The sequence below is a fragment of the Hypanus sabinus genome, chromosome 15 (genome assembly GCF_030144855.1).
Source record: "Hypanus sabinus isolate sHypSab1 chromosome 15, sHypSab1.hap1, whole genome shotgun sequence".
Taxonomy (NCBI): domain Eukaryota; kingdom Metazoa; phylum Chordata; class Chondrichthyes; order Myliobatiformes; family Dasyatidae; genus Hypanus; species Hypanus sabinus.
Window position 1 is genome coordinate 91469909 of NC_082720.1, and position 26481 is coordinate 91496389.

General features: G+C 43.4%; 1 protein-coding gene across 1 annotated transcript in view; it reads left to right on the top strand.

Moving 5' to 3' along the window:
* The first annotated feature begins 2013 nt into the window (after positions 1–2013).
* hmmr (hyaluronan-mediated motility receptor (RHAMM)) overlaps positions 2014–26481 on the top strand; it is a 100461-nt gene continuing 75993 nt past the window's right edge. The window contains exons 1-7 of the mRNA XM_059990742.1: positions 2014–2094; positions 3844–3942; positions 11920–11993; positions 14954–15010; positions 16990–17178; positions 18878–18964; positions 26199–26310. Of these exons, the coding sequence (XP_059846725.1) occupies positions 2049–2094; positions 3844–3942; positions 11920–11993; positions 14954–15010; positions 16990–17178; positions 18878–18964; positions 26199–26310 (664 nt within the window). The 5' untranslated portion in view covers positions 2014–2048. The remainder of the gene's footprint in view (positions 2095–3843; positions 3943–11919; positions 11994–14953; positions 15011–16989; positions 17179–18877; positions 18965–26198; positions 26311–26481) is intronic.

Sequence of the window (26481 nt, forward strand, 5' to 3'; positions counted from 1 at the left end):
CATCACGTGCAAACAGCTACAAGGAGTCTCAAAGGAGAACTGTGTCTGGTGGGGAGCTGGATAGATACATCCCAAAGAGGAAGACATACTCTAAATACAGCGAGTCCCAACTGTGCCTGACAAGGGAAGTTAAAGCAAACGTAAAAGCCAAAGAGAGGGCATATAATAGAGCAAAAATTAGTGGGAAGTTAGTGAATTGTGAAGCTTTTAAAAACCAACAGAAGGCAACTAAAAACATTCATTAAAGATGAAATACGAAAGTAATACCAAAATATTTTTTTCAGATGTATAAAGGGTAGATGAGAGGTGAGAGTTGATACCAGACCCCTGGAAAATGATGCTGGAGTGGTAGTAATGTGGGGATAATGAAATAGGAAGTGAATTGAACATTATCAGTCTTCACTGTGGAAGACTGGATCGTGATGTCAGGGGGCATGAAGTGTGTGAAATTACCATTACTACAGAGAAGGTTCTTGGGAAACTGTAAAGTCTGAAGGTAGATAAATCACCTGGACCAGATGGTGTACACCCCAGAGTTCTGAAAGAGGTGGCTGAAGAGATTGTGGAGGCATTAGTAATGATCTTTCAAGAATCTCTAGGTTCTGACATTGTTCCGGAAGAATGGAAAATTGCAAATGTCACTGCATTCTTCAAGAAGGGAGTGAAGCAAAAGAAAGGAAACTACAGGCCAGTCTGGCTGCAGCGGCTGGGAAGATGTTGGTTTCGATTATTAAGGATGTGGTTTTGGGGTATTTGGGGACATGTGGTAAAATAAGCCAGCACGGTTTCTTCAAGGGAAAATAATTTCAAGAGGACTAGAATATAAAAGCAAGGATGTAAATTTGAAACTTTATGAAACACTGGTGTGGAGCAATGTGAGCAGTTTTGGGCCCCGTATCTGGGAAAGGATGTGCTGAAACTGGAGACGGTACACAGGAGGTTCTCAAAAACGATTCTGAATTGAACGTCTTGTCATATGAAGAGCATCTGACGGCTCTCAGCCCGTATTCACCAGAGTCCAGAAGAATGGGAAGAATGGACGATTGAAACCCATCGATTGGTGAAGGGCCTTAATAGAGTGGATGTGAAGAGGATGTTTCCTCTGGTGGGAGAGTCTAAGACCAGAGGACACAGCCTCAGAATAGGAGGGTGTCCTTTTAGAAAGGAGATGAGGAGGAATTTCTCTAGCCAGGGAGTGATGAATTTGTGGAATTCATTGCTACAGGCAACTGTGGAGGCCAAGTCTTTATGTATAATTTTAAGGCAGAGGCTGATGGATTCTTGATTGGTCAGGGTATGAAGGGATACAAGGAGAAGGCAGAAGATTGGGGCTGAGAGGAAGAATGGATCAGCCATTTGGAATTGGAGGAGCAGTCTCGATGGGTCAGATGGCCTAATTCTGCTCCTATATCTTATGGTCTTAATAGCGGAGTTTAAGACCAGAAGGTACAGTTTCAGAATAGAGAGACTTTGAATTGAATTTATTTAAATCTTACATCTGTCCCACAACGTGAGGGCGTAAAAATCTTTTGATATGACTCCTTCGCATTGTACAGGTATGTAAATCTATAAGTCTGATGGCTTGCAGAAAGAAGCTGTCTTGTAGCCTGTTGGTCCTGGCTTTAATGCTGTGGTACTGTTTGTCAGACTGAAGCAGCCAAAACAGTTTATGGTTGGGGTGATTGGTGTCCCAGATGACCTTCCAGGCCTTGAAATAAGGACGAATCTCATTAGCCAGAAGGTGGTGAATCTGTGGAATTTGTTGCCACAGACGACTGTGGAGGCCAAGTCATTTAAAGTGGCTTGATTGGTCTTGATTAATCAGGGTGTCGAAAGTTGAGAGCTTCTGCTGTACTGTTCCGTTCTGGACGGCAGGGGGCAACAGAGAGCGCGGGCTGGGGCGGGGCCACGGTCTTCCCAGGTATGTGGGAGGACCCTTAACACCACGTGACGAAAAGCAGCTCCTCTGATTGATCAATAGAATCACGCGAGAGAAATTCAAAGTGACGGCGGTTGGCTCCGGCAGAATCGCCACCGGGACTGGTACAATGTCGTTCCCCAGAGCGGCGCTGAGACGGTTCAACGAGAGCGTGGGTGAGTCCGGGGCCACCTGAATGCATTTGCCGCTACCAACACTTCCCCCTGATTGCTGTGAACAGGTGCTGGTCGTTGCCGCTCATGCTGGACAATATTTTAAAAAACCACAATGTCGAGGTGTAGGAGATGATGAGAGACATAACCCCAGACTTCTTCCCAGGGTGGCAATGGCTAATTCAGGAGGGCGTGATTTTAAGGTGATTTGGAGGAAAGTAGGGGTATGTCAGGATAGGTAGTTTTACAGGGACTTGTGGGTGTGTGGAACACAGTCAGGGCTGGTGGTAGAGGCAGGTACATTGAAACATTTAAGAAACTTCTGTTGGCACATAGATGATAGAAAAAGGAGGGTTATGTATGAGGGAAGGGTTGGATTGATCCCGAGTAGGTTTAAAGGTTGACACAACATGGTGGGCTGAATGGCCTATAAAGTTCGTCCATCTTCATTGATGAAGACCTCAACACCGTTAGTACTTTTTACAAGATCAAGTTGCTAGCTTGACACTGAACCCACAAGGGAACTGGCCAGATTTGAACTCTGGACCCTTTGCCCTGAAGTCCAGCGCTGATGCATTACACCACCAGCTGCTTATGATGGTGTCAAGACTAGCGTGTGATTTGGATTTAGGTGAGGGAGAACTGTGCAGTGTCAGTCTCACTCTTTCTGCCCAATTCCCATCTGGATCCAGTGGCAAGACTAGAGTGGAGATGAGACTAGGCATCTTCTGTCGTTCTCTACACGTTCCATGACGCTTGAAGAGACCGCCTTCTTGACCGTTGGACCTTCCATTGGTCTTGTCCATTCAATCCACCTTCACATGCTGGGATAGGCAACTCCCTTTCTCACTGAGGGTTTGAGACCCGTTGGCTACCCTCATCTGGTTCAGCTGTCGAAGCCGCTGCCTGGGGTGTGGCCGCTGTTGCATGCAAACGGCTATGAAGAGCCACAGGTGAGAGCTGAGTGCCAGGTGGAGACCAAAGGTGGACAAACCATCTAAAAAGGACGTGACATGTTTCCCTCCCCCCCCCCCCCCACCAGAGGTGCTACCCCAAAATGGCCTATGCTGTGATAGTCAATGTCAAGTTTTTCAGTGTACAGTGATGGTATTAAGCAGCTGGCTGACCCCATCAATAGTTTTGTACAGATTGGCTGAGTACATGCTGCCGGACCTCTGTGTTTGGATGTGCTTCTTGGCATGTGTGTTTATCCGGAGGGCCATGTGTCTCCTGGCTGGTGTGGCAGTGTGATGGAGGGTTATGCAGAATGTACTGTACATTGGCCAAGCCTACATGTAAGGTGCTGGAAAACGCCATCTGGACCTATGAGAGACAACAGTTAGTGATGCTATGCTGTGACAGGGTGTGATGCAGGTCCTCCCCCTGTTTTCATTCTGACTCCCTACTTGCCCATTCCCTTCCCTTCTCCTGCCTGTCACCTCCCTGTGGTGCACCCACTTCCCTTTCTCCCACAGTCCACTCTCCTTTCAGACTCCTTGCCCTTTATCTTTTCCATTCATCACCTCCCACCTTCTCACTTCTTCCTCCCTGGCACCCTTTCCCCTTCACTTGGTCTCAGCGTCAGCTAGCTTGTCCTCCTCTGCACCCCCCCAATCATTTTATTTTGGTGCTTGGAGTCTCTCCCCTTCCTTTCCAGTGCTGACAAAGGGTCTCAGCCTGCAACATAATTCTGCAGTTTTGATGCGGGTTGTGTGAGCTCTTGCTGATGTGGATGTCCTTTCCCTGTTTCAGGTTGTGCCCCTGCACCAGGCCATTATGATGTTAAACAGCTGGAGACTTCCAAAGGTCCTGTATCCTTTGACAAAGCAAACCGTTTTAAAAAGGAAAAAGGTAGGTGTGTATTTTATTGAGTTCATTGTGAGTACCCTTTGAGTGATTGTGTGCAAATGGCTTGATAAAGGAGATCTGTCTGCAATAGTGTACTGGTTAGTCATAGAGTAATAGGTTACTACAGCACAGAAACAGGCTCTTCAGCCCGTCTAGTCCATGCCAAACTATTAGCCTGCCTAGTCCCATCGACCTTCACTCCATGCTCCACCCATCCATGTACCAATCCAATCTTCATTTGAAGATAGGCAGCTAGAAGAGTAGTCAGAGTGAAAGTGGGATGGGGGAAGGGAGAGGGAGGGAATTACTGGAAGTTGGAGAATTCGATTTTCATACCAAAGAGCTGGAGACTACCCAGACGGTAGATGAGGTGTTGCTCCTCCAACCTGAGTTTGGCCTCATCATGGCAGGCCGTGTATGGACATATCTGAATGGGAATGTGAAGCAGAGTTGAAGTGGGTAGCAACCGGGAGATCCTGTCTGTTGTTGCGGATGGAGCGGAGGTGCTCGACGAGGCAGACCCTCAATCTGCGTTGGTTCTCACCGATGTAGAGGAGGCCGCACTGGGAGCACTGAATGCAATAGATTACCCCAATAGACTCACAAGTGAAGTGTTGCCTCACCTGGAAGGACTGTTTGGGGCCCTGAATGGTGGTAAGAGAGGAGGTGTAGGGACAGGTGTAGCACTTACACTTGCAGGGATAAGTACCAGGTGGGAGATCTGTGGGGAGGGACGTCTGGACCAGGGAGTCGTGGAGGGAGCGATCCCTATGAAAAGCAGAGAGGGGTAGAGAGGGAAAGATGTCCTTAGTGGTGGGGTCCTGTTGAAGGTGGCAGAAGTTATGGAGGATAATATACTGGATCCGGAGGCCGGTGGGGTGATAGGTGAGGACAAGGGGAACACAGTCCCTGTTGTGGTGACGGGAGGATGGGGTGAGGGCCGAAGTGTGGGAAATGGAGGAGATGCGGGTGAGGGCATCATTGATGACGGCAGAAGGGAAACCATGATTCTTAAAGAAAGAAGACATTTGGGATGTCCTGGAACGGAAAGCCTCATCCTGGGAGCAGATGTGGCGGAGACGGAGGAACTGGGAATAGGGAATGGCATTTTTACATTTGGCAGGGTGGGAAGAGGTATAGTCAAGACAGTTATGGGAGTCAGTGGGTTTATAGAAGGTGTCAGTGGACACTCTATCTCCAGAGATGGAGACCCACTACCACCCCGCTATGGGAACCTTACGAACCAAAGATATTTTAATGCCATTAACTAAATGATCGCTGCTTAAAATCAACAAAAACAATGTTGATTGTGGCAATCTTCTTGCTGGATTCCCTGTAGGAATTGTGGTTGCAGGTCGGGGATACAATTGTGTTTAAGCAAACTGGATTTTCAACTCCCAAAACTGTCTATCTTGCTGGCAAATGCACAGTCTCTAGTAAATAAAATCGAAGAGCTAGGGTGATGTATTAGGGACAATAAGACTGTGTGCATCCTTTGTTTCATGGAACAAACTGCTGGTTAACCCCTTCTGTATGGAACGCAGCAATTCAGTTTGATGAGTTTATGATACACTGTCAAGATGGGTCTATTGAGTCTCTCAAAAGCAAAGGTTGCGGTGTGTGCCTCATGATCAACTTGGCGCACAAGTATCTGAGTAATGTCCTGATTCTACTCACCAGACCTGGAATATCTTGCAAATAAGTGCCATCCATTTTACCTGCTGCGGGAGATTTCTGTGATCAATTTGGTAGTGGTATACATTCCACATCAGGCCAACGCCAAGCAGGCTTTAGATGAACTGAGCAATGGGGTCAAAGTGCACAAAACAGCACACCCAGACACCTTCACTGTCATTTTGGGGTTTTAACCAAGTCACTAAACAATTACCATCAACAAGTCTCTTGCAGTACCAGAGGAGACAACACACTGGACCATTGCTACACCACCATCAAGAATGCCTTCCGTGCTGTTCCACACCCTCACTTCGGGAAGTCTGATCACCTGGCTGTACTTCTACTCCCTGACTGAAGACTCCGGTACCTGATGAGAGGACCAGGAACATATGGACGAGAGAAGTAGTAGACAACTTGCAGGGTTGCTTTGAATCAGTGCACTAGACTATTCAGGGGTCCATCTTTGAATCTGAATGAGTATGGTGTAGTTGTTACCAACTTCATTAAAACCTGTGTGGATGAGTTTGTGCCCACAAAGACTTGCTGTACCTTTCCAAACCAAAAGCTGTGGATGAACCAGGAGGTTTGTTGACTGTTGAGGGCTTGATCTGTGGCATTTAAGTCTGGTGACATAGGCCTGTACAGAAAACCAGATATGACTTGAGGGCTATTTCAAGAGTGAGGAGACAATTCTGAGAGCAGTTGGAAGCGACATCGAATGCAAGTCAACTCCAGCAGGGTTTGCAAGACACTATTTCCTGTAAAGCGAAACCCAATAGTATGGATATCAGTAATGCTTCACTACCAGATGAACTTATACGCCAGGAAGAATACAACTGCAGCTGTGAAGATCCCTGCTGCACCCAAAGGCACTGTGATCTCTGTCTCAGAGACCGATGTTAGACTGTCTTTAAGGAGGGTGAACCGATGGAGTACTTGGTAAGGCTCTGAAAACTTGTACTAAATAACTGGCGGGAGTATTCAAGGACGTTTTCACCTTATTCAAGGACAACCTTACACAATGTCAATAAGATGAAAGAACTGATTGTAGACTTCAGGAAGGGTAAGAAAAGGGAACACAAACTAATCCTCAGAGGAATCAGAAGTGAAGAGAGTAAGGAATTTCAAGTTTCTGACCATCAAGATCTCTGAAGATCTAACTTGGTCCTAATACCTCTATACAGCTATAAAGAAGGCAAGACGGTGGCTATATTTCATTAGGAGTTCAAAGAGATCTGGCTTGTCGATGAAAACTTCTGTAGATGGACTGTGGCGAGCATTCTGACAGGCTGCATCACTGTCTGGTATTCGGGGGGGGGGGGGAGGGCTACTGCACAGGACTGAAAGAAGCTACGAAAAGTTGTAAAATTAATCAGCTCCATCTAGGGAACCTGCCTCCATAGTACCCAAGATGTCTTCAAGCAGCAGTGCCTCAGAAAGGCAACATCCATTATTAAAGACATCTCTCATAGAAACAAGGTGCAGGAGTAGGCCATTCAGCCCTTTGAGCCTGCACCACCATTCAGTATGATCATGGCTGATCATCCAACTCAGAAGCCTGTACCTGCTTTCTCTCCATACCCCCTGATCCCTTTAGCCACAAGGGCCATATCTAACTTCCTCTTAAATATAGCCAATGAACCAGCCTCAACTGTTTCCTATGGCAGAGAATTCCACAGATTCACCACTCTCTGTGTGAAGTTTTTCCTCATCTCGGTCCTAAAAGGCTTCCCCTTTATCCTTAAATTGCGACCCTTCGTTCTGGACTTCCCCAACATCGGAAACAATCTTCCTGCATCTAGCTTGTCCAATCCCTTTAGAATTTTATACGTTTCAATAAGATCCCCCCTCAATCTTCTAAATTCCAGTGAGTATAAGCCTAGTTGATCCAGTCTTTCTTCATATGAAAGTCTTGCCATCCCAGGAATCAATCTGGTGAACCTTCTCTGTATCCCTCTATGGCAAGAATGTCTTTCCTCAGATTAGGGGACCAAAACTGCACATAATATTCTAGGTGCGGTCTCACCAAGACCTTGTACAACTGCAGTAGAACCTCCCTGCTCCTGTACTCAAATCCTTTTGCTATGAATGCCAACATACCATTTGTTTTTTTCACCGCCTGCTGTACCTGCATGCCCACCTTCAATGACTGGTGTACAATGACACCCAGGTCTCGTTGCATCTCCCCTTTTCCTAATCAGCCACCGTTCAGATAATAATCTGTTTTCCTGTTCTTGCAACCAAAGTGGATAACCTCCCATTTATCCACATTAAATTGCATCTGCCATGAACTTGCCCACTCACCTAACCTATCCAAGTCACCCTGCATCCTCTTAGCATCCTCCTCACAGCTAACACCACCGCCCAGCTTCGTGTCATCCGCAAACTTGGAGATGCTGCATTTAATTCCCTCATCTAAATCATTAATATATATTGTAACCAACTGGGGTCCCAGCACTGAGCCTTGCGGTACCCCACTAGTCACTGCCTGCCATTCTGAAAAGGTCCCGTTTACTCCCACTCTTTGCTTCCTGTCTGCCAACCAATTCTCTATCCACATCAATACCATACCCCCAATACCGTGTGCTTTAAGTTTGCACACTAATCTCCTGTGTAATCACCCTATGCTCTCTTCTCATCAGAAAGGAGGTACAGAGCTGTAATTCAGCAACAGCTTCTTCCCCTCGGCCATACGATTCCTAAATGGACATTGAACCCAATGAATACGACCTCACCTTTTTTAATGTATATCATTTCTGTTTTTAAATTATTTTTAATCTTCAATATGCATATATACATTGATTTATTTCTAATATTATCACGTATTGCATTGAACTGCTGCTGCTCAGTTAAATTTCCTGGCAAATGCCAGTGATAATAAATCCGATTCAATTTTATTGAGCAAACACGAGGAAATCTGCAGATGCTGGAAATTCAAACAACAACACACAAAATGCTGGTGGAACACAGCAGGCCAGGCAGCATCTATAGGGAGAAGCACTGTTGATGTCTCGGCCCGAAACATCGACAGTACTTCTTATAGATGCTGCCTGGCCTGCTGTGTTCCACCAGCATTTTGTGTCAATTTTATTGACATCTTTCCTGCAGGTAGATGACCAAAACTGCACACAACACTCCAAATTAGATCTCACCAATGTCTTATACAACTTCAACATAATGTCCCATCTCCTATACTCAGTACTTTGATTTATAAAGGCCAATGTGATAAAAGCTTTCCTTGTGACCCTATCTGTGTGTGTTGCCACTCCCAATGAATTCTGGAGCTGTATGCCTTTGTTCTATCGTACTCCTCAGTGCCCTACTGCACACTGTGTAAAACCTACCTTGGTTGGTCCTCCCAAAGTACAGCTGCTTGCACTTGTCTGCATTAAATTCCATCTGCTATTTCTGAGCTCATTTTTCCAGCTGCTCCAGATCATGCTGACATGGACTCTTTTTTACATTGTTTTTTTGAAGTTATTTCTTATTGCTACTGATGGTAATTTGAAAGTACTGTACTGCCACAAATAGCATATTTTACAATATTTGTCAGTGGTAATAAATCTGATTCCACTTATTGCTCATCCCCACTACCCATGAGAAGGGAGGGGGTGTTGAGTCTGATTCTGACCATTCTCCTGCCATTGTTACACAGTCCTTCACAAAGTCTGTGAGCAGCAGACTCATTGTGAGTACTGGGAATGTGGTCCTCTTTTGTGTGTCGCTAAGGATTTTCTCACTGTCAACAGGCAGACTTGAGTGAAGAATTCCAAATATTAAATGAGGAAAAAATGAAAAATAATTATTTCACACCATCCTCAGACTGCAAGTGTAAATAAGTGAAGTAAAATTCACCATTTACATTTTAATGATCAGTGTTCCCATTCATTAAGGCCATTGGCCCTGTGCTGGCTCTCTCTCAGGGCAACTTCCAGTCTGCTCAACCATCCCCTCTCAGCCGTTTCTCTATAACCTTTCACATTTTTCTCCAAAGCTCTCTTGGAGCCATTGTGGGATCTGCTTCTGCCATATCAAGGCAAGGATGTAATACTGAGGCTGTGTAAGGCCTTGGTGAGAGCACATTTGTGGTATTATGAGTTGTTATGGAGCATAAGATAACTCTTCATGCCTGACCAATCAGGAATCTATCAAATTCTGCCTGAGTATACCTCAAGACTTGTCCTCCACAGACACCTGTGGCAAAGGTATCTACAAATTCACTACTCTCTGGCTAGAGATGTTTCTCCTCATCTCCTATGCTGACCATGCCTGGAATTTCCCTACCACATAGCCCTCTATTTTTCTAAGCTCCATGTACCTATATAAGAGTCTCTTAGAAGACCCTATTGCATCCGCCTCCACCACCGGCAGTGCATTTCACACACCCACCACTCTGTGTTTTTAAAAAAAAACTTACCTCTGACATTTCCCTGTATGTAATTCCAAGCACCTTAAAACTATGCTCCCTCATGTAGGCCATTTCAGCCCTGGGGTGGGGGTGGAAAAGCCTCTGACTATCCACAAAATTAATGCCTCTCATCATCTTGTACACCTCTATCAGGTCACCTCTCATCCTCTGGCACTCCAAGGAGTAAAGGTTGTTCACTCAACCTATTCTCATCAGGCGCACTCTCCAATCCAGGCGACATCCTCGTAAATCTCTTTAGAACAGAGATGAGTAGAAATTTCTTTAGCTAGAAAGTGGTAAATCTATGGAATTTATTGCTGCAAATGGCTGTGGAGGGTATGTCATTGAGTATATTGAAAGTGGAGATTGATATGTTCTTGATTGGTCAGGGCACCAAAGGTCATGGGGATGAGGCAGGAGAATGGAGTTGAGAGGTATAAAACATCAGCTGTGTTGGAATGGCGCAGCGTGCTTAATGTGCTGAATGGCCTATTTCTGCTACTATGTCTTATGGCCTTATTTGCATTCAGTGGCTGCAAAGCCCAGCAACGTTGCATGACCAGGGTAGGAGCTAACCTGGAGCATTTTCCATTCCTCTGCACCACCCATGTGCAGAACTTTAGGATATGCTGGTGCTGTAATTGCTGACCCCGGCAGTCGTCAGCACCTTCTGGCCTGCTATCACAGCGCTGAACAAGGCAGTGTGTTTCCAGTCCTATGCAATTTAACTTGATAGGTAATCTGACCTCAGTGATTCTTGCCATTGCTAAACACATAATGGATTTAAATGAAGTGATTATCTGACATGGGTGGTTATCCTGGAGTTAGATGCAGCAAAAAGGCCTTTTAGTCCATGAAAGCTGTGTTGACTATTAGTCAATTATTAACATTAATCTTGATTGTTTTGTTGGCATCTATTGTCTGAATGGGGAGTGTTCCACCAGGATGTCTGGTTAACATTTCTGTCCAGATTCTGCCATTCTTTGCAAAGTCATCAATTCCAACCTGACAACTGTCATCAGGATCCAATTTAAGAAGGTGACTAAGCCATTCGGTGTTATGAAAGTTCACAAATCTGCTGCTTTGCAATAATTTCAGTTCTAGGGAATTTGGTACATAGTGTTGGTTGATTGTTGTCTTGTGTATCCAGATAGTGACAATCCTTTGCAAGCCATCCAAACAGTACATCAAGGTAGTTAAACGTTGCAGCTTACAATTGAAATGTAAAGGCGTAGAATGATTATTGTATAGAGGTGGACTTGCTGAGAGCGTCGTACAGACTGGCCACGCTCCAATACCAGCCTGCATCAATATTTACCCAATTGTTCAATTTTAGTAGGTTGCATCCTTTATTAGCGGCCCTCCCCATCTGGGACATGCCCTCTTCTCATTCTCGCCATCAGAGGGAAGGTACAGGAGCCAGAAGACCCACTCTAACATTTTTAGGAGCAGATTCTTCCCCTCTGAAGTCAGATTTCTGAATGGCCATTCAACATTACCGCCATATTCCTCTTTTTCACATATTTTACATTATGTAGTAATTTTATGTTTTGCCCTGTACTGCTGCCACATTTCATGAGGTATCAGTAGTAATAACACTGATTCTGATTAATTTATATCTGTACATTATGCTCGTTAATTGTGTTGGATGTGCATTTGTAGTGGCAAGTGTTAGTTCTTGAGCAGCAACATCTTTCCTCTTGCTTGCTCGATTGAACTATCTGTTCACCGTTCTGTCCTGAACAAGTGTGAGTTATGATGTCAGTTTGTGTGAGAGTTGGCTGTGTGCAGACTTGAAGAAGGAATTGTTCTGAATGGACGGAAAATGGAAATAAATGCAGCTACTTGGGCGTCATTGTTTTGCATTGCAGTCCTGATGAGCATTTTTCTGTTTCCAGATGCAGGAAACCAGGTGTCTGTTGAAGTTGAGAAAGGACTGATATCACCAGCAAGCTTGAGGAAGAATCTTGCAGTTAGTACAATGGATTAATTCAAATTAAATTTCATGAAAACTTGCTAACTTTGTGTTTCACAGGCTTTGGTGCTTTTGTTTAGCTTGTGACTGTTGAATGTTTAAACAAAATTAATTTTTCCAATTTGAATGTGGGAAGTGTGATTGTCATTTCATTCTAACCGTGCCCGCCCCTCTGCTGCTTAAGTGTGCAAAACAGGACAGGCACCTCCAGCAACGCTGTACCCATGTTGCGGGTACTGATGTTGTCACTTTGGCCTGATCCTGATGTCCTTGGTGTACCAGTAATTCTGGTCTGGCAGCTGTGGTGCTGGAGAAACTATCCACATTGTAATCTGAGACGTGAGTGGTTCTAATGATCACTTGTGTCACCTTACCTGTTCACAGTACAGTCGGCCCTCTTTATCCACGGGAGATTGGTTCTGGGACCCCCCGTGGATACCAAGAAACGCGGATGCTCAAGTCCCTTATTTAACCTGGCTCAATGCGGTGGTCTTTAGGACCCAGTGGAACCCCAGACCTTATTTAACCTCTATCATCAGTGTGGTGGACTTTAGGACCCAGTGCAGCTCTGAATCTGCAGGGTTTCTGTTCACGAAAATAATCACGATCATGATTGAAAATAAAGCAGAAGTAATAAAGCAATTGGAAAGAGGTGAAACGTCATTAGTCATTGGAAAAGCGTTAGACTACAGTCGGTCACCGATTGGAACAATTTTAATGGAGCATTTGAAAGGCCCTGCCCTGAGAAAGCTACAATTATTACTAAGCAAAGCAGTGGTTTAATTATTGAAGTACATATGTTTCTTAAGTGATTTATATGCATAGAAAGGTAAAATATATACAACATACTAAGACAAACGTTTTAATAGCAGGCTACGTAATATCGGATGTACCTGACCTGACTTCAAATCCGACTTAAAAGACAGACTCAGGAACGGAAGTCGTTCATAACCGAGGGACTGCCTGTACTTTTAAATCATCTCTAGATTACTTATAATACCTAATACAATGTAAATGCTATGTAAATAGTTGTTACACTGTATTGTTTAGGGAAAAATGACAAGAAAAAATTGTCTATACATGCTCAAACAATGAGTGCTGGAGAGAGAACTTCCGGGTTTTCCTGATCCGCGGTTGGTTGAATCCGCGGATAAGGAGGGCCGACTGTAGTTTCTATTTGTCGTTGGGATACGTGAAATAGCTCTTTATTCTTCCAGGAGGGACTATTTATTTATTTATTTATTTATTTAGTGGTACAGTGCAGCATAAGCCCTTCCATCTTTCGAGCCACGACGCCCCAACGGCTCCTGACAAGTTCGATTAACCCTAACCTAATCATGGGACAGTTTACAGTGACCACTTAAGCTATCTGGTACGTTTTTGGACTGTAGGAGGAAACTGGAGGAAAAACCACACATTTCATGGGGAAGATGTACAGACCAATGCCAGGATTGAATTCCAAAGTCCTTAGCACCCTCAGCTGTAATAATATCACACTAACTGCGATGCTGCAGTGAGATCCATGCAGAGATTTTCATGATCATTATGTACCATGTCATATGACGTGGCCCGTCGTGGTCTTTCCAAGACCATGATTGTTCTTGGCTGATTTTCCTACAGAACTGGTTTGCCATTGCCTTCTGGACGGTGTTTTTACAAGATGGGTGACCCCAGCCATTATCAGTACTCCTCAGAGATTTGCTGATAGAGATTCGTGGCAGCCGTGTTTGTATAATTAGGACTTGAGATATGCACTAGGTGCTTATGGCAGTCCACCACCTGCTCCCATGCTTCATGTGACCCTGGTTGGGGTGGGCGGGGGGGGGGAGTGTGGGTGCTAAGCAGACGCTACATCTTGCCCAAGGATACCATGCAGGCTAGTTGAGAGATGGAGTGTTGTATATTGCCACCCATTTCAAGGTACAGCATGGAAAAGGCCATTCCGGCCCAATGAGCTGTGCCACTGGGCTTATTCTGTCCTAATCGTGTGGCTCGTTGGGTTGGAATAGTCCTTTTTAACCCTAGCCTAATCATGGGACAATTTACAATGACCAATTAACCTACTAATTGGAGCATCTTTGGACGGTGGGAGGGAACTCGAGCTCTTGGAGGAAACCCGCACATTCCACGGAGAGGACGTACAGAGGCCAGAATTGACCACAATTACAGAGGATGCCAGAATTGATCTTAGAACCCTGACACCCAGAACTGTAATAGCGTCATGGTAACCACTACTCTACTGTGGCAATTTATAGAGCCTACGAATGTGTCTAGAAAGCCAGCATGCTAATGCAGCTGGGAGCTAGGTGAAGCATGCTGAAGCTGATGTGGGTAGCCACATTCCTTGCTTCTATTGTTCATGCAAACAACATATTTCACTGTACCTGTGATTAGTAAACAAATCTGAATCAGCCAGTTATTGTGGCCTCATGGTGCCTGCACATTGCAAGTGTAGGTCAGATCGACAATCCTTTATATTTGTCATGTTTGCTTCTCACGATGGCAAACCTCCAAGGCCCTCCCTTGTGGCAGTCATCTCCAAAGGGTGAGATTTAAAAATTAGCTTTATTTGTCACATGTACATCGAAATATGCAGTGAAATGCATCATTTGCGTCAAATCAATCCAGTGAGGATCATGCCTGGCAGCCCACAAGTGTTGCAAAGCTTCCAGCACTAACGTAGCATGTCTACAACTTACTAACCCTAATGTGCACATCTTTGGAATTTGGGAAGAAATGCCATGGTCACAGGGAGAACATAAAAACTTCTTACAATGGCGGAAAATGAACCCCTATTGGCGATCACTGGTGCTGTAAAGTGATTGCATGATGGTTACGCTGCTGTGCTGCCTATCTTGCCTACATGGGGTTAAGGTAGGTTTTGATTATCTGTTGTCTTTAAATGTAGATTGTCTATTCAATTTTAATAACTATTCTGCTCTTTGAATACCATCCAGGCCAAGGATGCGAACCTGGCTCTTGAACTTAAGAAGCAGAAGATGTTGGAACAGGAGGCAAGTCAAGCATTAATGACTATTAGAATTTACAGAAACGTGTAATATTGAATCCTCGTCTCTAATTACAGAGAGAGAGTAGTTGGAAATTTTTTAAAACAGTGCTGAAGCACAAATGGCTAACTTTAGTCCTTGGGCAGCTTGTAATACCAAACACCATACTGCAACAACAGCCAGTGTTCAGTAGTGTTTGATTTTGATGTTTTTTTTTAAATCAAAAGTTCTTTCTGAATTCAGGAAAGAGGCATAAAATTTGTTACTTCATGATCATTTTATTAAGTGTTAATAACACAAAGAAGTTGAAACCGACATTGCTTGAGGTTTAACAAAAGATGGTGCTGCCTTGCGGTCAGCTATTTTATACCCATAGATAAAAATTTCATTCCAATTTGTAGATAAGAGTCGACCATTAAGAAATCTTTTTCTTTCAAATAATGCAGCACCAAGAGAAGCTTCTAGATCATACCAGTGTAACCACGAGGGGATTGAGGCCTCTGGTCGAGGTTGACCATGGATGTTGTGTCCCAGCTGTCTATGTGATACACAAACCAGGGCAGTACAATATGGAGAGCAAATTGCTGGCCATGTTGCAGGCTCCCCCTTTCCACATAGCTGATAAATCCAAAGTATTAGCAGTGCCCAATAATGTTTTGGCTCCAGCAGCATCACAGGTCTCAGCTTTGATTTCAACATAAGACTGCCTTAGAGATTCTAGTTATGAATTTTTCCACTGGGTTTACTTCTGAAGCCTCTATGAGGAGGTATAATCACAAGGCAGTGGAGGTTTGGATCAGAAAGTTTATACTACGTACTCTTCCATAGATGTTGCCTGACCTGCTGAATTCTCCCCATCTTTTAAATCTACTCAGTTTTTTTCTCCAGTCCTGCTGAAGGGTTTCGGCCCAAAATGTCGACTGTACTCTTTTCCATAGATGCTGCCTGGCCTGCTGAGTTCCACCAGCATTTTGTGTTGAATTTACAATCCAAGCTCTTATAATCAAACTTCAATGTTCTTTAGTCTGTAGAAGGTGGTTTCTCATACATGGATCAGAATTGTATTTTGCTTCCAAAACTAACTTTGATGCAGTACCTCCTCGTATAATAAAATATCTTTTGGGGGAAGAAAGCTTCCAACTGTTTGATCAGAACTGTGTTCAGTTCTGGTTGCCTCTGGAAGACTACCAAATGTTAAAAGGAGTAGATGGTGGATGTGGAAAGAATGTTTCCTATGGTGGGGATATCCAGAACTCCAGAACTAGAAGACACAGCCTCAAAATTGAGGAGTGACCCTTTTGAACAGAGGAAAGAAGGAATTCTTTTGGCCAGAGAGTAGTAAATCTGTGGAATGCTCTGCCACAGACTGCAGTGGAAGTTATTCCTTTCCGTATTAGTCAGGGCGTCAAAGGATATGGGGAGAAGGGCACGTGAATGGGGTCGAGTGGGATATGAGATCAACCATGATGGAATGGTGGAGCAGACTTGATGGGTTGAATGGCCTAATTCTGCTCCTATCTATTATGGTCTTGCAGGAAGGATGTGGAAGCTTTAGATGGCTGCAGAGGTGATTTAGCAGGATGCTGCCTGGATTAGAGAGCATGTCTTATGAGGATAGGTTTAGTGAGCTAGGACTTTTCTCTTTGGACTGAAGGAAGATGAGAGGTGACTTGATAGAGGTGTACAAGATGATAAGAGGCATAGATTGAGTGGACAGCCAGAGACTTTCCCCCAGGGCTAATACGGCTAATATGAGGGGGCATAATTTTAAGTTGATTGGAGGAAAGTATGGGGGGTATGTCAGGTAAGATAGTGGGTGCATGAAGTGCCTTGCTGGGGATGGTGGTAGAGGCAGATACATTAGGGGCATATAAGAGCGTCTCAGATAGAAACATGAATGATAGAACTATGAGGGCTATGTGGCAGGGAAATGGTTGGGTCAAAAGGCCTGTACTATTCTGTAATGCCCTATGTTCTATCTGCAGATCCGGTGCCTACTGCAGCAGCGTGGGGAACAGGATAAAAGGCTCCATTCTCTGGAAGAGGAGTTGAAAAAAGTTGAAGGCAAGTTGGCTGCCGTTGTGAGAGAGAAAACATCGCTGACATCTAACGTTGCTTCTTTGGAGAGACAACTCTCCGAGCTCCAGAAAGCCAATGACTTGCTCAAAACTAAGGTATTGCTGTACTCAATGACTCTTCCTGTTCCAGTTTTAGTTCTATTGGCATGCACTCGAGGGGTTATGAGGACTCCAGTGCACTGCTCATCTGCAGTTCACATTTAAGGAATGTTGTGTCCAGTGCATCAGCACTTTGATTACATGATATTGCACCCTTGTATTTATCGTCAGATACAGTATGTTGGTCTTTATTTGTGTGTAGCCATCACCTTTTTTCCAGGGTGGAATTGGCTAATGTGAATGGGACATGTAGAGGAAATTATAAGGGAATGTCAGAGTTAGTTTTTTTACACAGAATTGTAGGTCTGTGGAACACACTGGCAGGGCTGTTGGTGGAGGCAGATGCATTAGGGACACTTAATAGATTCTTAGGTAGGTACATGGATGATAGAAAAATGGAGGGCTATGTAGAAGGGAAGGGTTAGATTGATCTTGAGTTATTTAAAAAGTTGGCACAATATTGTGGGTCAAAGGGTCTATTGTGCTGTACTGTTCTGTTTTCTTAGTCTTGGGTACAACTGAATGCTAAACCACTGTTGTCATAACTGAAAGCCTGAAATGAAACTTTCTGTTATCGTAGTGTCTGAGGTCTCAGTTTGAACTGTCCAAAGTGAGAGCTTCACCAGTGGAATAGGGTTCTGAGCTCTTCCCACACACAGATGGTCAGTGATAATTGGTCATTTGGTGATGTTTAAATCTGAGCACTACTGGTGTGTAATATAACCATATAACAATTACAGCACTGAAACAGGCCATTTGGGCCCTTCTAGTCCATGCCGAACACTTACTCTCACCTAGTCCCACTGACCCGCACTCAGCCCATAACCCTTCATTCCTTTCCTGTCCATATACCTATCCAATTTTACTTTAAATGACAATACCGAACCTGCCTCTACCACTTCTACTGGAAGCTCGTTCCACGCAGCTACCACTCTCTGAGTAAAGAAATTCCCCCTTGTGTTACCCTTCAACTTTTGCCCCCTCTCAACTCATGTTCTCTTGTTTGAATCTCCCCTACTCTCAATGGAAAAAGCCTATCCACATCAACTCTATCTATCCCCCTCATAACTTTAAATACCTCTATCAAGTCCCCCCTCAACTTTCAACGCTCCAAAGAATAAAGTCCTAACTTGTTCAACCTTTCCCTGTAACTTAGGTGCTGAAACCCAGGTAACATTCTAATAAATCTTCTCTGTACTCCCTCTATTTTGTTGACATCTTTCCTATAATTCGGTGACCAGAACTGTACACAATACTCCAAATTTGGCCTTCCCAATGCCTTGTACAATTTTAACGTTACATCCCAACTCTTATACTCAATGCTCTGATTTATAAAGGCCAACATGCCAAAAGCTTTCTTTACCACCCTATCCACAGGAGATTCCACCTTCAGGGAACTATGCACCATTATTCCTAGATCACTCTGTTCTACTGCATTCCTCAATGCCCTACCATTTATCATGTATGTCCTATTTGGATTATTCCTAGCAAAATGTAGCACCTCACACTTATCAGCATTAAACTCCATCTGCCATCGTTCAGCCCACTCTTCTAACTGGCCTAAATCTCTGCAAACTATGAAAACCTAATTCATTATCCACAATGCCACCTATCTTAGTATCATCTGCATACTTACTAATCCAATTTACCACCCCATCATCCAGATAATGTTCAGCTGTTACTTTTTTGCCTTCAGTTCTGTGATGACAGTACCAAGAAGAAGATCAATGCTCTGTGCTTGGAGTTGATCGAAGTGAAGAACAAGACTGATGCCAAGGACAAGGTAATAACATTCTGTTTGTCAAAGAGAAAATAAATCTAGAAATTCTACCTCACACTAAGGGAAATAGCAACTTGAATATTTTCTGCTAGAACCAAACCTTTGAGGTGCAAAACAGCCATAGCCTCTCTCGTTGCTGTCTCTGATACTGAGCTTTCTGAAGGTTGCCTTGGTCTGATGTGTGATATGGGTGGGCAACAGCTGAAGTTAATTTCCTGAACTGATTGTTGCTTTCTGCACTAAAGTGAGTCGAACTATTGAGTCTTTGTCCTGAACTCTCTGAGTTCTTGCTAAACTCGGAGGGTAGACCGTGCTCAGAAATCTTGCAAAGTATTCCAAAGTTGTGATGTATTTGTAAATCTCTTTTCTAATTCCCCAGGAAGAAGTCCTGAAGGTATGAGTGATCTGGATGTGTATACTAACACCACTCTCAAATGATTTAGAACTTTTTTCACTTGACCTTAGAGTATCTGTAAAATCTTTCACAGATTTATTACACTTTTTACAATAACCTCCACTTTGGCCTTCCCACCACTGCTTGCTGTATTTTCCAACTTCTATTGATGTACGGTCTCTAATGTTACACAAGGTAATTCATTGATCACATGTCTGCAAAAGGTTTAAAATATCATCCTGTCAAATTAATGACTAAATGGGAGACCACTTATTGTTTCAACTGAAGTATAACTATATAGAATTATTGGGCATGGGAAAGAGGGAATTTAACCCATTGAGCCTATTTGCTCAAACAGTAGATCCAGCTCATAAACACACAAGATTCTGCAGATGCTGAAAATCCACATCAAAACACAAAATTCTGGAGGAACTCAGCAGGTCAGGTAGCATCTAATGAGAGGAATAAAGAGCTGATATATTGGGTTGACAGGTGAAGGATCTCAGCCTGAAATGTCCCCCCTCCACAGATACTGAGCTCCTCCAGCATTCTGTGTGTCTTCCTCAGAAGATCCAACTGCCCCATTCCTCTTGCTCTTTTCCCAGAGCAATGCAGTTCTGTTGTTGAGTGCCATTAACTAAGAGGTTTTTCTCCTCTCCCTTGTACAGCAACTCGAGGTGAGGGATTGGAGCCTCTGTTTATCGATGTGTTGCTCTGACAGTAACTATAGCCATTGTTTTGCTGTGTACGGTGACAGGCCTGGAGTAATGTAGCAACAATAGCATTGCTTGCCCTCCAGAAAATCTTCAGATTTTATTTCGTTCATTCAGTTCACATTTTCTGCACTGACTGTTCTGAAACCTGGGTGATTGAAATTTGTTCTGGGTTTTTTTTGGTTGCTATTGAGATTTGGGTTTAGAGTTTTATTTATTTATTTATTTATAGCAATGACAACTGCCCAATGGGCAAAAAGATCTCAAAGTATGTATATGTTAACATATACTACCTAGAAAATTATTTTCTTAAAGGCACTTAAAGGAAAATAAAGAAATACAATATATTTTTTGTAGCCTGGGGAAAAGTACACACTCAGGACAACAAATACTTTTTTGGGTTTTAATTCCTTATCTGTTTTAGATGTCTAAGTGCCAGGAGAGGGTCTTAAAACAAAACGAACGACTTTACAATCAGGTCCTGCCATTACAATCTCCGTTTAACCTTCGATCCACACACTTGTGTATCGACGGCTTGCATATGCAGTATAAAAATACATGAAGAAAACCGCACCAAACTAATACAGTACTAATACGGTAGTGGCAATTCTGAAGGAACACAATACAAACAACATTAGAATCCCACCAACCCTGTACCTTATAAACAGCAGAGTGAAAATGTAAGCGACTACATCTCATCTAAGACATCTACTGCTTAACTTTCAAACAGACTAAACATTCACGTTATGCTGTTACATTCACAGTCAGTCATGATACAATAAAGTTAGATAAAAGGTACACTTCAGCACAACTTTACAAGATATTGCCTGGTAGTTAAATTACAGGAAGACTGACCTGCTTGGCCGGTGAGGAACTTTGCACAAGTCACGCTATCTAGCGTCGAGTCCTTTACTCGTGAAAATCTAAAGCATCCACATGTAAAACATGTCAAATTACCGATATTCTCGATTCACCAACAAGCATAAACGAATTCACATGGATATTGTAAATTAATGCTCACCTTTCCTCACCAAGCCCAGTATCTCTGGGAGGAACTCAATTCCAATGCCCCACCAGCTTCAGCAGAAAACAAAATGGTCTCCCCACTATCCCGCGCGTGCGTAATGATGTCACCGCTTCCACTTAAAGGCACAGACAACTATTCTAGCATTACCCAGATGGATGCCTGAGTAAACACTTTCTAACGATAATGAATAGCATTCGATGGTCACCCAGTTACATAATTTATGAAAAACTGTACTTAGACTGACAAACAAAAATGGGTAAGTGTAAGTAAACAAAATACTGAGAAAATAAGTTATAGAGTACTTGAAAGTGAATTTGTAAGACTGTGGAATCAGTTCAGTGTTGAGTGAAGTCGTCCACGCTGGTTCAGGAGCCTCTTGGTTGAAGAGCAATAACAGTAACTGAACCTGATGGTGGGGGACCTAAGGCTCCTGTATGTTCTTCCCAATGGAAGTAGCAAGAATAGAGCATGGCCTGTGTGGGGAGGGTCCTTGCTGATGGAATGTAGAGCCAACTGCATTTCAAAGAGAACCATGAATTATCAGTGGGTCGTTTCCACCCAAACAGGTGTCAAATGGAATTGTCTGGAGAAGTGAGATAGGATATTTGAGGAGGAGATTGTTTCCAAAGGTTTCAATAAGACCTTGTCCAAATGCCTGAAAAATGACAGGGAAGTAGATGATGGTTAAAAATGTCACAAGTTATTTGTTGTCTTCATTGGCCATAGCACAAAATACGAGGAGTGAGGCCATACTTGTCATGTGTTAAACATTATTTAAGCCACAGGTAGGAAGCTATGGTTCTGCTCTCCCGATTGAAAGGTGGATGTGATGGTGCTGAATGCAGAGGTGCAAAGATGTTACCAGAGTTGATATATATATATATGTCTGGATTGGGATGGTTTACTTCATATTTAGAATTGCTTTGTAGATTGTTAAGGGAACCTTTCCTTTCATTGAGTGGTCAGTAAATGGGGGCTATTGATTTCCATAGTATAAAGGAATTAAGATGAGAGTTTGCCTTCATTGTCATAGTGTGAGATACGTAATAGGACTTATCCATGGTGTGTCTTCATTGTCTTCATGGTGTGTGGGGCATAACGAGACTTATCCTGTGGTGTGACCTTCATTGTCTTTGAGTATGTATGGCAAAATGGGACTTGACCCTTGAATTGACTTTATTTCCTACATCCTTCACATACATGAGTAAAATTCTTTGTTATGCCTCTGCCTGGAGCTGGAACAAGCACCCTCTTGGCATCTGATCTGCACACAGCTCTGTCTCCCTATGACTGGTAGCTGTTGGACCTACTGAGTTCCTCTGGCATTGCAGCATCTGCGGTGTTCTGTGTCTCTTCAGAACTGATAGTTTTAAGTAATGAATACTTGAGTTTGCGCCTATCAGAGAGATTCTCTCTGCTCTCGTCATCCTTACCAGTAATCTACCGTGTGCAGTTAGATTCCCTGATTTAGAATTCTGATGGTGTTCTCGACCTGAAGCGTCAAATCTCAGCACTTGCTGTTTAGCAACCTGAATGTAGATTCTCTTACTTTGGCTCTCTGAGGTTCCCTTTCACTCAAATTATTATTTGTTATATCTGTGTTATAGATTCTCCTTTATGACTTGTTACTACCAATTGTGTTTAATAAGCAGAGAACCCTTTTGGACAGCCTCGTTCAGCTCCGCTGTGAAAATCTTTTCTATGAAATGCAATAAGCATATATAGCAGTTTATCTCTGACAGGAGAGCACACATCAGAGTACAACAGTCTGTTTTATTATTTCATACACTGTTACGAACTCCGTAACTGGGTGTCTTACCAGCAGATAGAAGTGTCCATTGGACTCTGGTGATACTATTTTCAACAGTATTTATTAGTAAAAATACACAAAAATAATACCAATGCAAATATACAGATAATATACGTCATCAATACTAAACCTAAAAGTGCAGGTATAATAATAATCAATAAGAAATAAGCTATCATTGTCTAGGGGATAATGAATTGTCAGATGGAAATATAAAGTTCAGTTCATGCAGGCTGCGGTAGTTGTTGGTCACGGTGTTTCAATTGTTAGAGAGAGAGAACAGTAACAATGTTATGAATGTACCACAGCTCTGAGGGGCTAAAGGGTGCGGGGTAGCCCCCTCCTTTGTGAGAATCGCAAGATCACTATTGATTAGGATCAGGAGACCCAGGAAATGAGAGAGAGAGACGCGCGGAATGTCTCGTTCCCTGGCGATATAAAGCTATGGGACACGGCCATTGTCTCTTGGAGACGAACTTGTGTATTGCAGTACTGTGCTACATGGAAGCCCTCGGGCAAAGTGGGCTGGTTGAGGGAGGGATTGCATCACCCCCAACCTGATTGACATCTGCGACCCTGTGAGTCAGGATAAAAGAGGGTCTGTGAGAACAGCCCCTCAGACGCACCAGAAGAAACGCTAGCGTCCCGTAATAGCGGAAGCCAGTAGGGAGGAGGCCATGTGCGTTCGTTTCCATTTGCTCCGGAACCGGTGGCTCTTATCACGGGAGACTGGCTTTTAGCTAACAACGGGGAAACCAACTCCCAAAAGACTCGAAGGATTGGCATCATAAAAGAACTGGGCAAGTTTAACCCGCCTCTCTCTCCAACCCAAAACGCTGCAGCTTGAATGAACTAACAGTGACTTTTATATTTCCATCGGACAATACATTATCTCCTAGACAACGATAGAGCTATTTCTTATTGATTATTATTATACCCGCGCTTTTAGATTTAGTATTGACGACGTATATTATCTGTATGTTTGCATTGATCTTATTTTTGTGCCTCTTTATCAATAAATACTGTTAAAAATAGTGCCATCAGACTTCAACGGACCTCTCTATATTTGCTGGTTACCCAGTTACGGGGTTCGTAACAACAGCTATTGACTTGCCAACTTTTCTTTACGATTTTGATCTGTCGATGCGTTGTTGTTGTGGTCATTCATGTATGACCCCTCCGTTCTTTAACTGGACCATTCTTCCGTGGCGGACTCGTCACCCAGGCAAGGGTGGACACACACACAAGCCCCCACCGGTCTCGCTAAAAACACTGTGAGTTAAAATTTACCGACCCTCCGTTCGGTTTCCGGTCTCCCACCCTGTCTTGTGGGGGTTCTGATGCTCACTAGCGTTTCTCCTGGTGCGTCTGAGGGGTGTTCCCCAGACCTCACTTTTATCCCCACTCATGGGGTCTCCGGTGTCAATCAGGTTGAGATGATGTAACCCATCAAACCAGCCCACTCTGGTTGCCCCCTGAGGGGTTTCAATGAATAGAACAGTACCAAGTACACAAACCTTCTCCAAAAGACAATAGCAGTAATCAATGGTTCCGTCCCTTGTTTGTTAGGAGGAGACATTCCACCTTAGCTGTGCCTCTGTCTCATTAATTTTCATGAGCTGTTATCAATAACAACTGCCCTGGCAGAGTCCTGTGTCTCTCTCACTTCCTTGATAACAGCACTGGAGTAGTAACGATTTGAGATTCTCCAAAAGGGGGGGGGGCATTGGCAGTTCTGTACCCTTCTGCCCATCAGAGTTGTGTATCATTCGTAACAGCACTATTATTGCACAATGGTAAATTATTGTGTATATTCTGTTCTTTATTACTAGTTATTATATTTATTATTGCTAAATGTGTTTTTAAATATTGTTGCTGTAATGAAATAACTTTCCACTCAGGATCAATAAAGTATTTATTATTATTATCATTATAATGTTGAATAATTCCCTGCCACAGTGAAATGGGCTCTTGCCCTCACAATCTACCTCATTATGATCTTGTACCTTATTGTCTGTCTGCACTGCACTTTCTCTTTAGCTGCATTCTGTTACTGTTTTTCCTTGTTCTATCTCAATACAGTGTAATGATCTGATCTACATGAACAGTGTGCAACACAAGCTTCTCACTGTATCTCACTGCATGTGACAATAAACTAATTTACCAATTTATTGGGCAATCACTTATTTCAGCTAACACACAAAATTCGAGCATAAGCCCATAAAAATAGGAGCAGAATTAAGCCATTCAGTCCATCAAACCTTGTTCCATCATTCAATCATAGCTGAATTTTGTGAAACCTATATTCCCATCTTCTCCTATTACCTTAACTGCCTTACCAATACACCCAATGACTTGGCCTCCTAGCCTTCCATAGCAACGAATTACAGACCCATCATCATCTGGTGGAAGAAATTCCTCCTCACCTCAGTTCTAAAGAGACATCCCTTTATTCAGAGACAGAGTCCTTAGAACTCAGACTCTATGATAATGGAAACATTCTCTCCCATCCACTCTATCCAGGCTTTTCAGTATTCAGTACGTTTCAGTAAGACCACCTGAAAGCTTCTGAACTCCAGGTCCAGAGACATCAAGCACTTTATTAGTGCGTAGTAAATGTTTGTTATACCGGGCTACTTGTCCTGGCTCTGAGTAGCAACAATACACAGTTTATTATATGGCATCTGCTCTGCCTGTAACCCCAGGAAACTACAGACAGTGGTGGACACAGCTCAGCACAGCATCACAGAAACCAGCCTCCTCTCCATGGACTCTGTCTGTATCTCCTGTTGGCCCAGTAAAGCAGCCAGCATTGTCAGACTCCACCCCTTCTCGGGTAAAGTCTTTTTTTTTCTTTCTTCGGGTAGAAGATGCAAAAGTCTGAAAGCACATACCACATGCACCATCAGGCTCAAAGACAGCTTCCACCTCACTGTTATCAGAACATGGAATGGACCTCTTCTATGATAAGATGGACTCCTGACCTCTCAATCTACCTTGTGATCTTGTATCCTAATGTCTGCCTACACTGCACTTTTGCTGTAGCTCTGGCATTTTATTCTGCATTCTATTACTGTTTTCCTTCGTGGTACCTCAATGCATTGTGTAATGAATTGATGTGTATGAACGATAAGCAGGACATACTTTGCATCATATCTTGGTACATGTGACAATAATAACCCAGTTTGTCCTGGGATGCCCCTCTTTCCTTGCTCTTCCTGGTTTTGTTGCATTTTATCTGTAGCTTTGTTATGTTTATTAACTTAAATACATTGATATTTCAATCCTATGCACAGGAGATCAGCTACCTTCAGATCAGTTTGGAAAGTCAAGTGAAACTCTTGCAGGCTGATCTGGAAGCCTCCAAAGCCACAGCGGCTGCATTGCAGGAAAGAAACCGATCAGTGGGCAAGTACTCAATCCTGTGTTACTCGTGTTCTTCAGTACAAAGGTTTTGAACTGAGTGGTCTCTTCCCCCAGATAAAGTGCTTATAGCCAGAGTTTAAAACTGTTCTTTAGCTTATATTTTGTTTTGGAAGATCCTCTCCAATCCAGCCAAACCCGAGATTGAGATGGCTC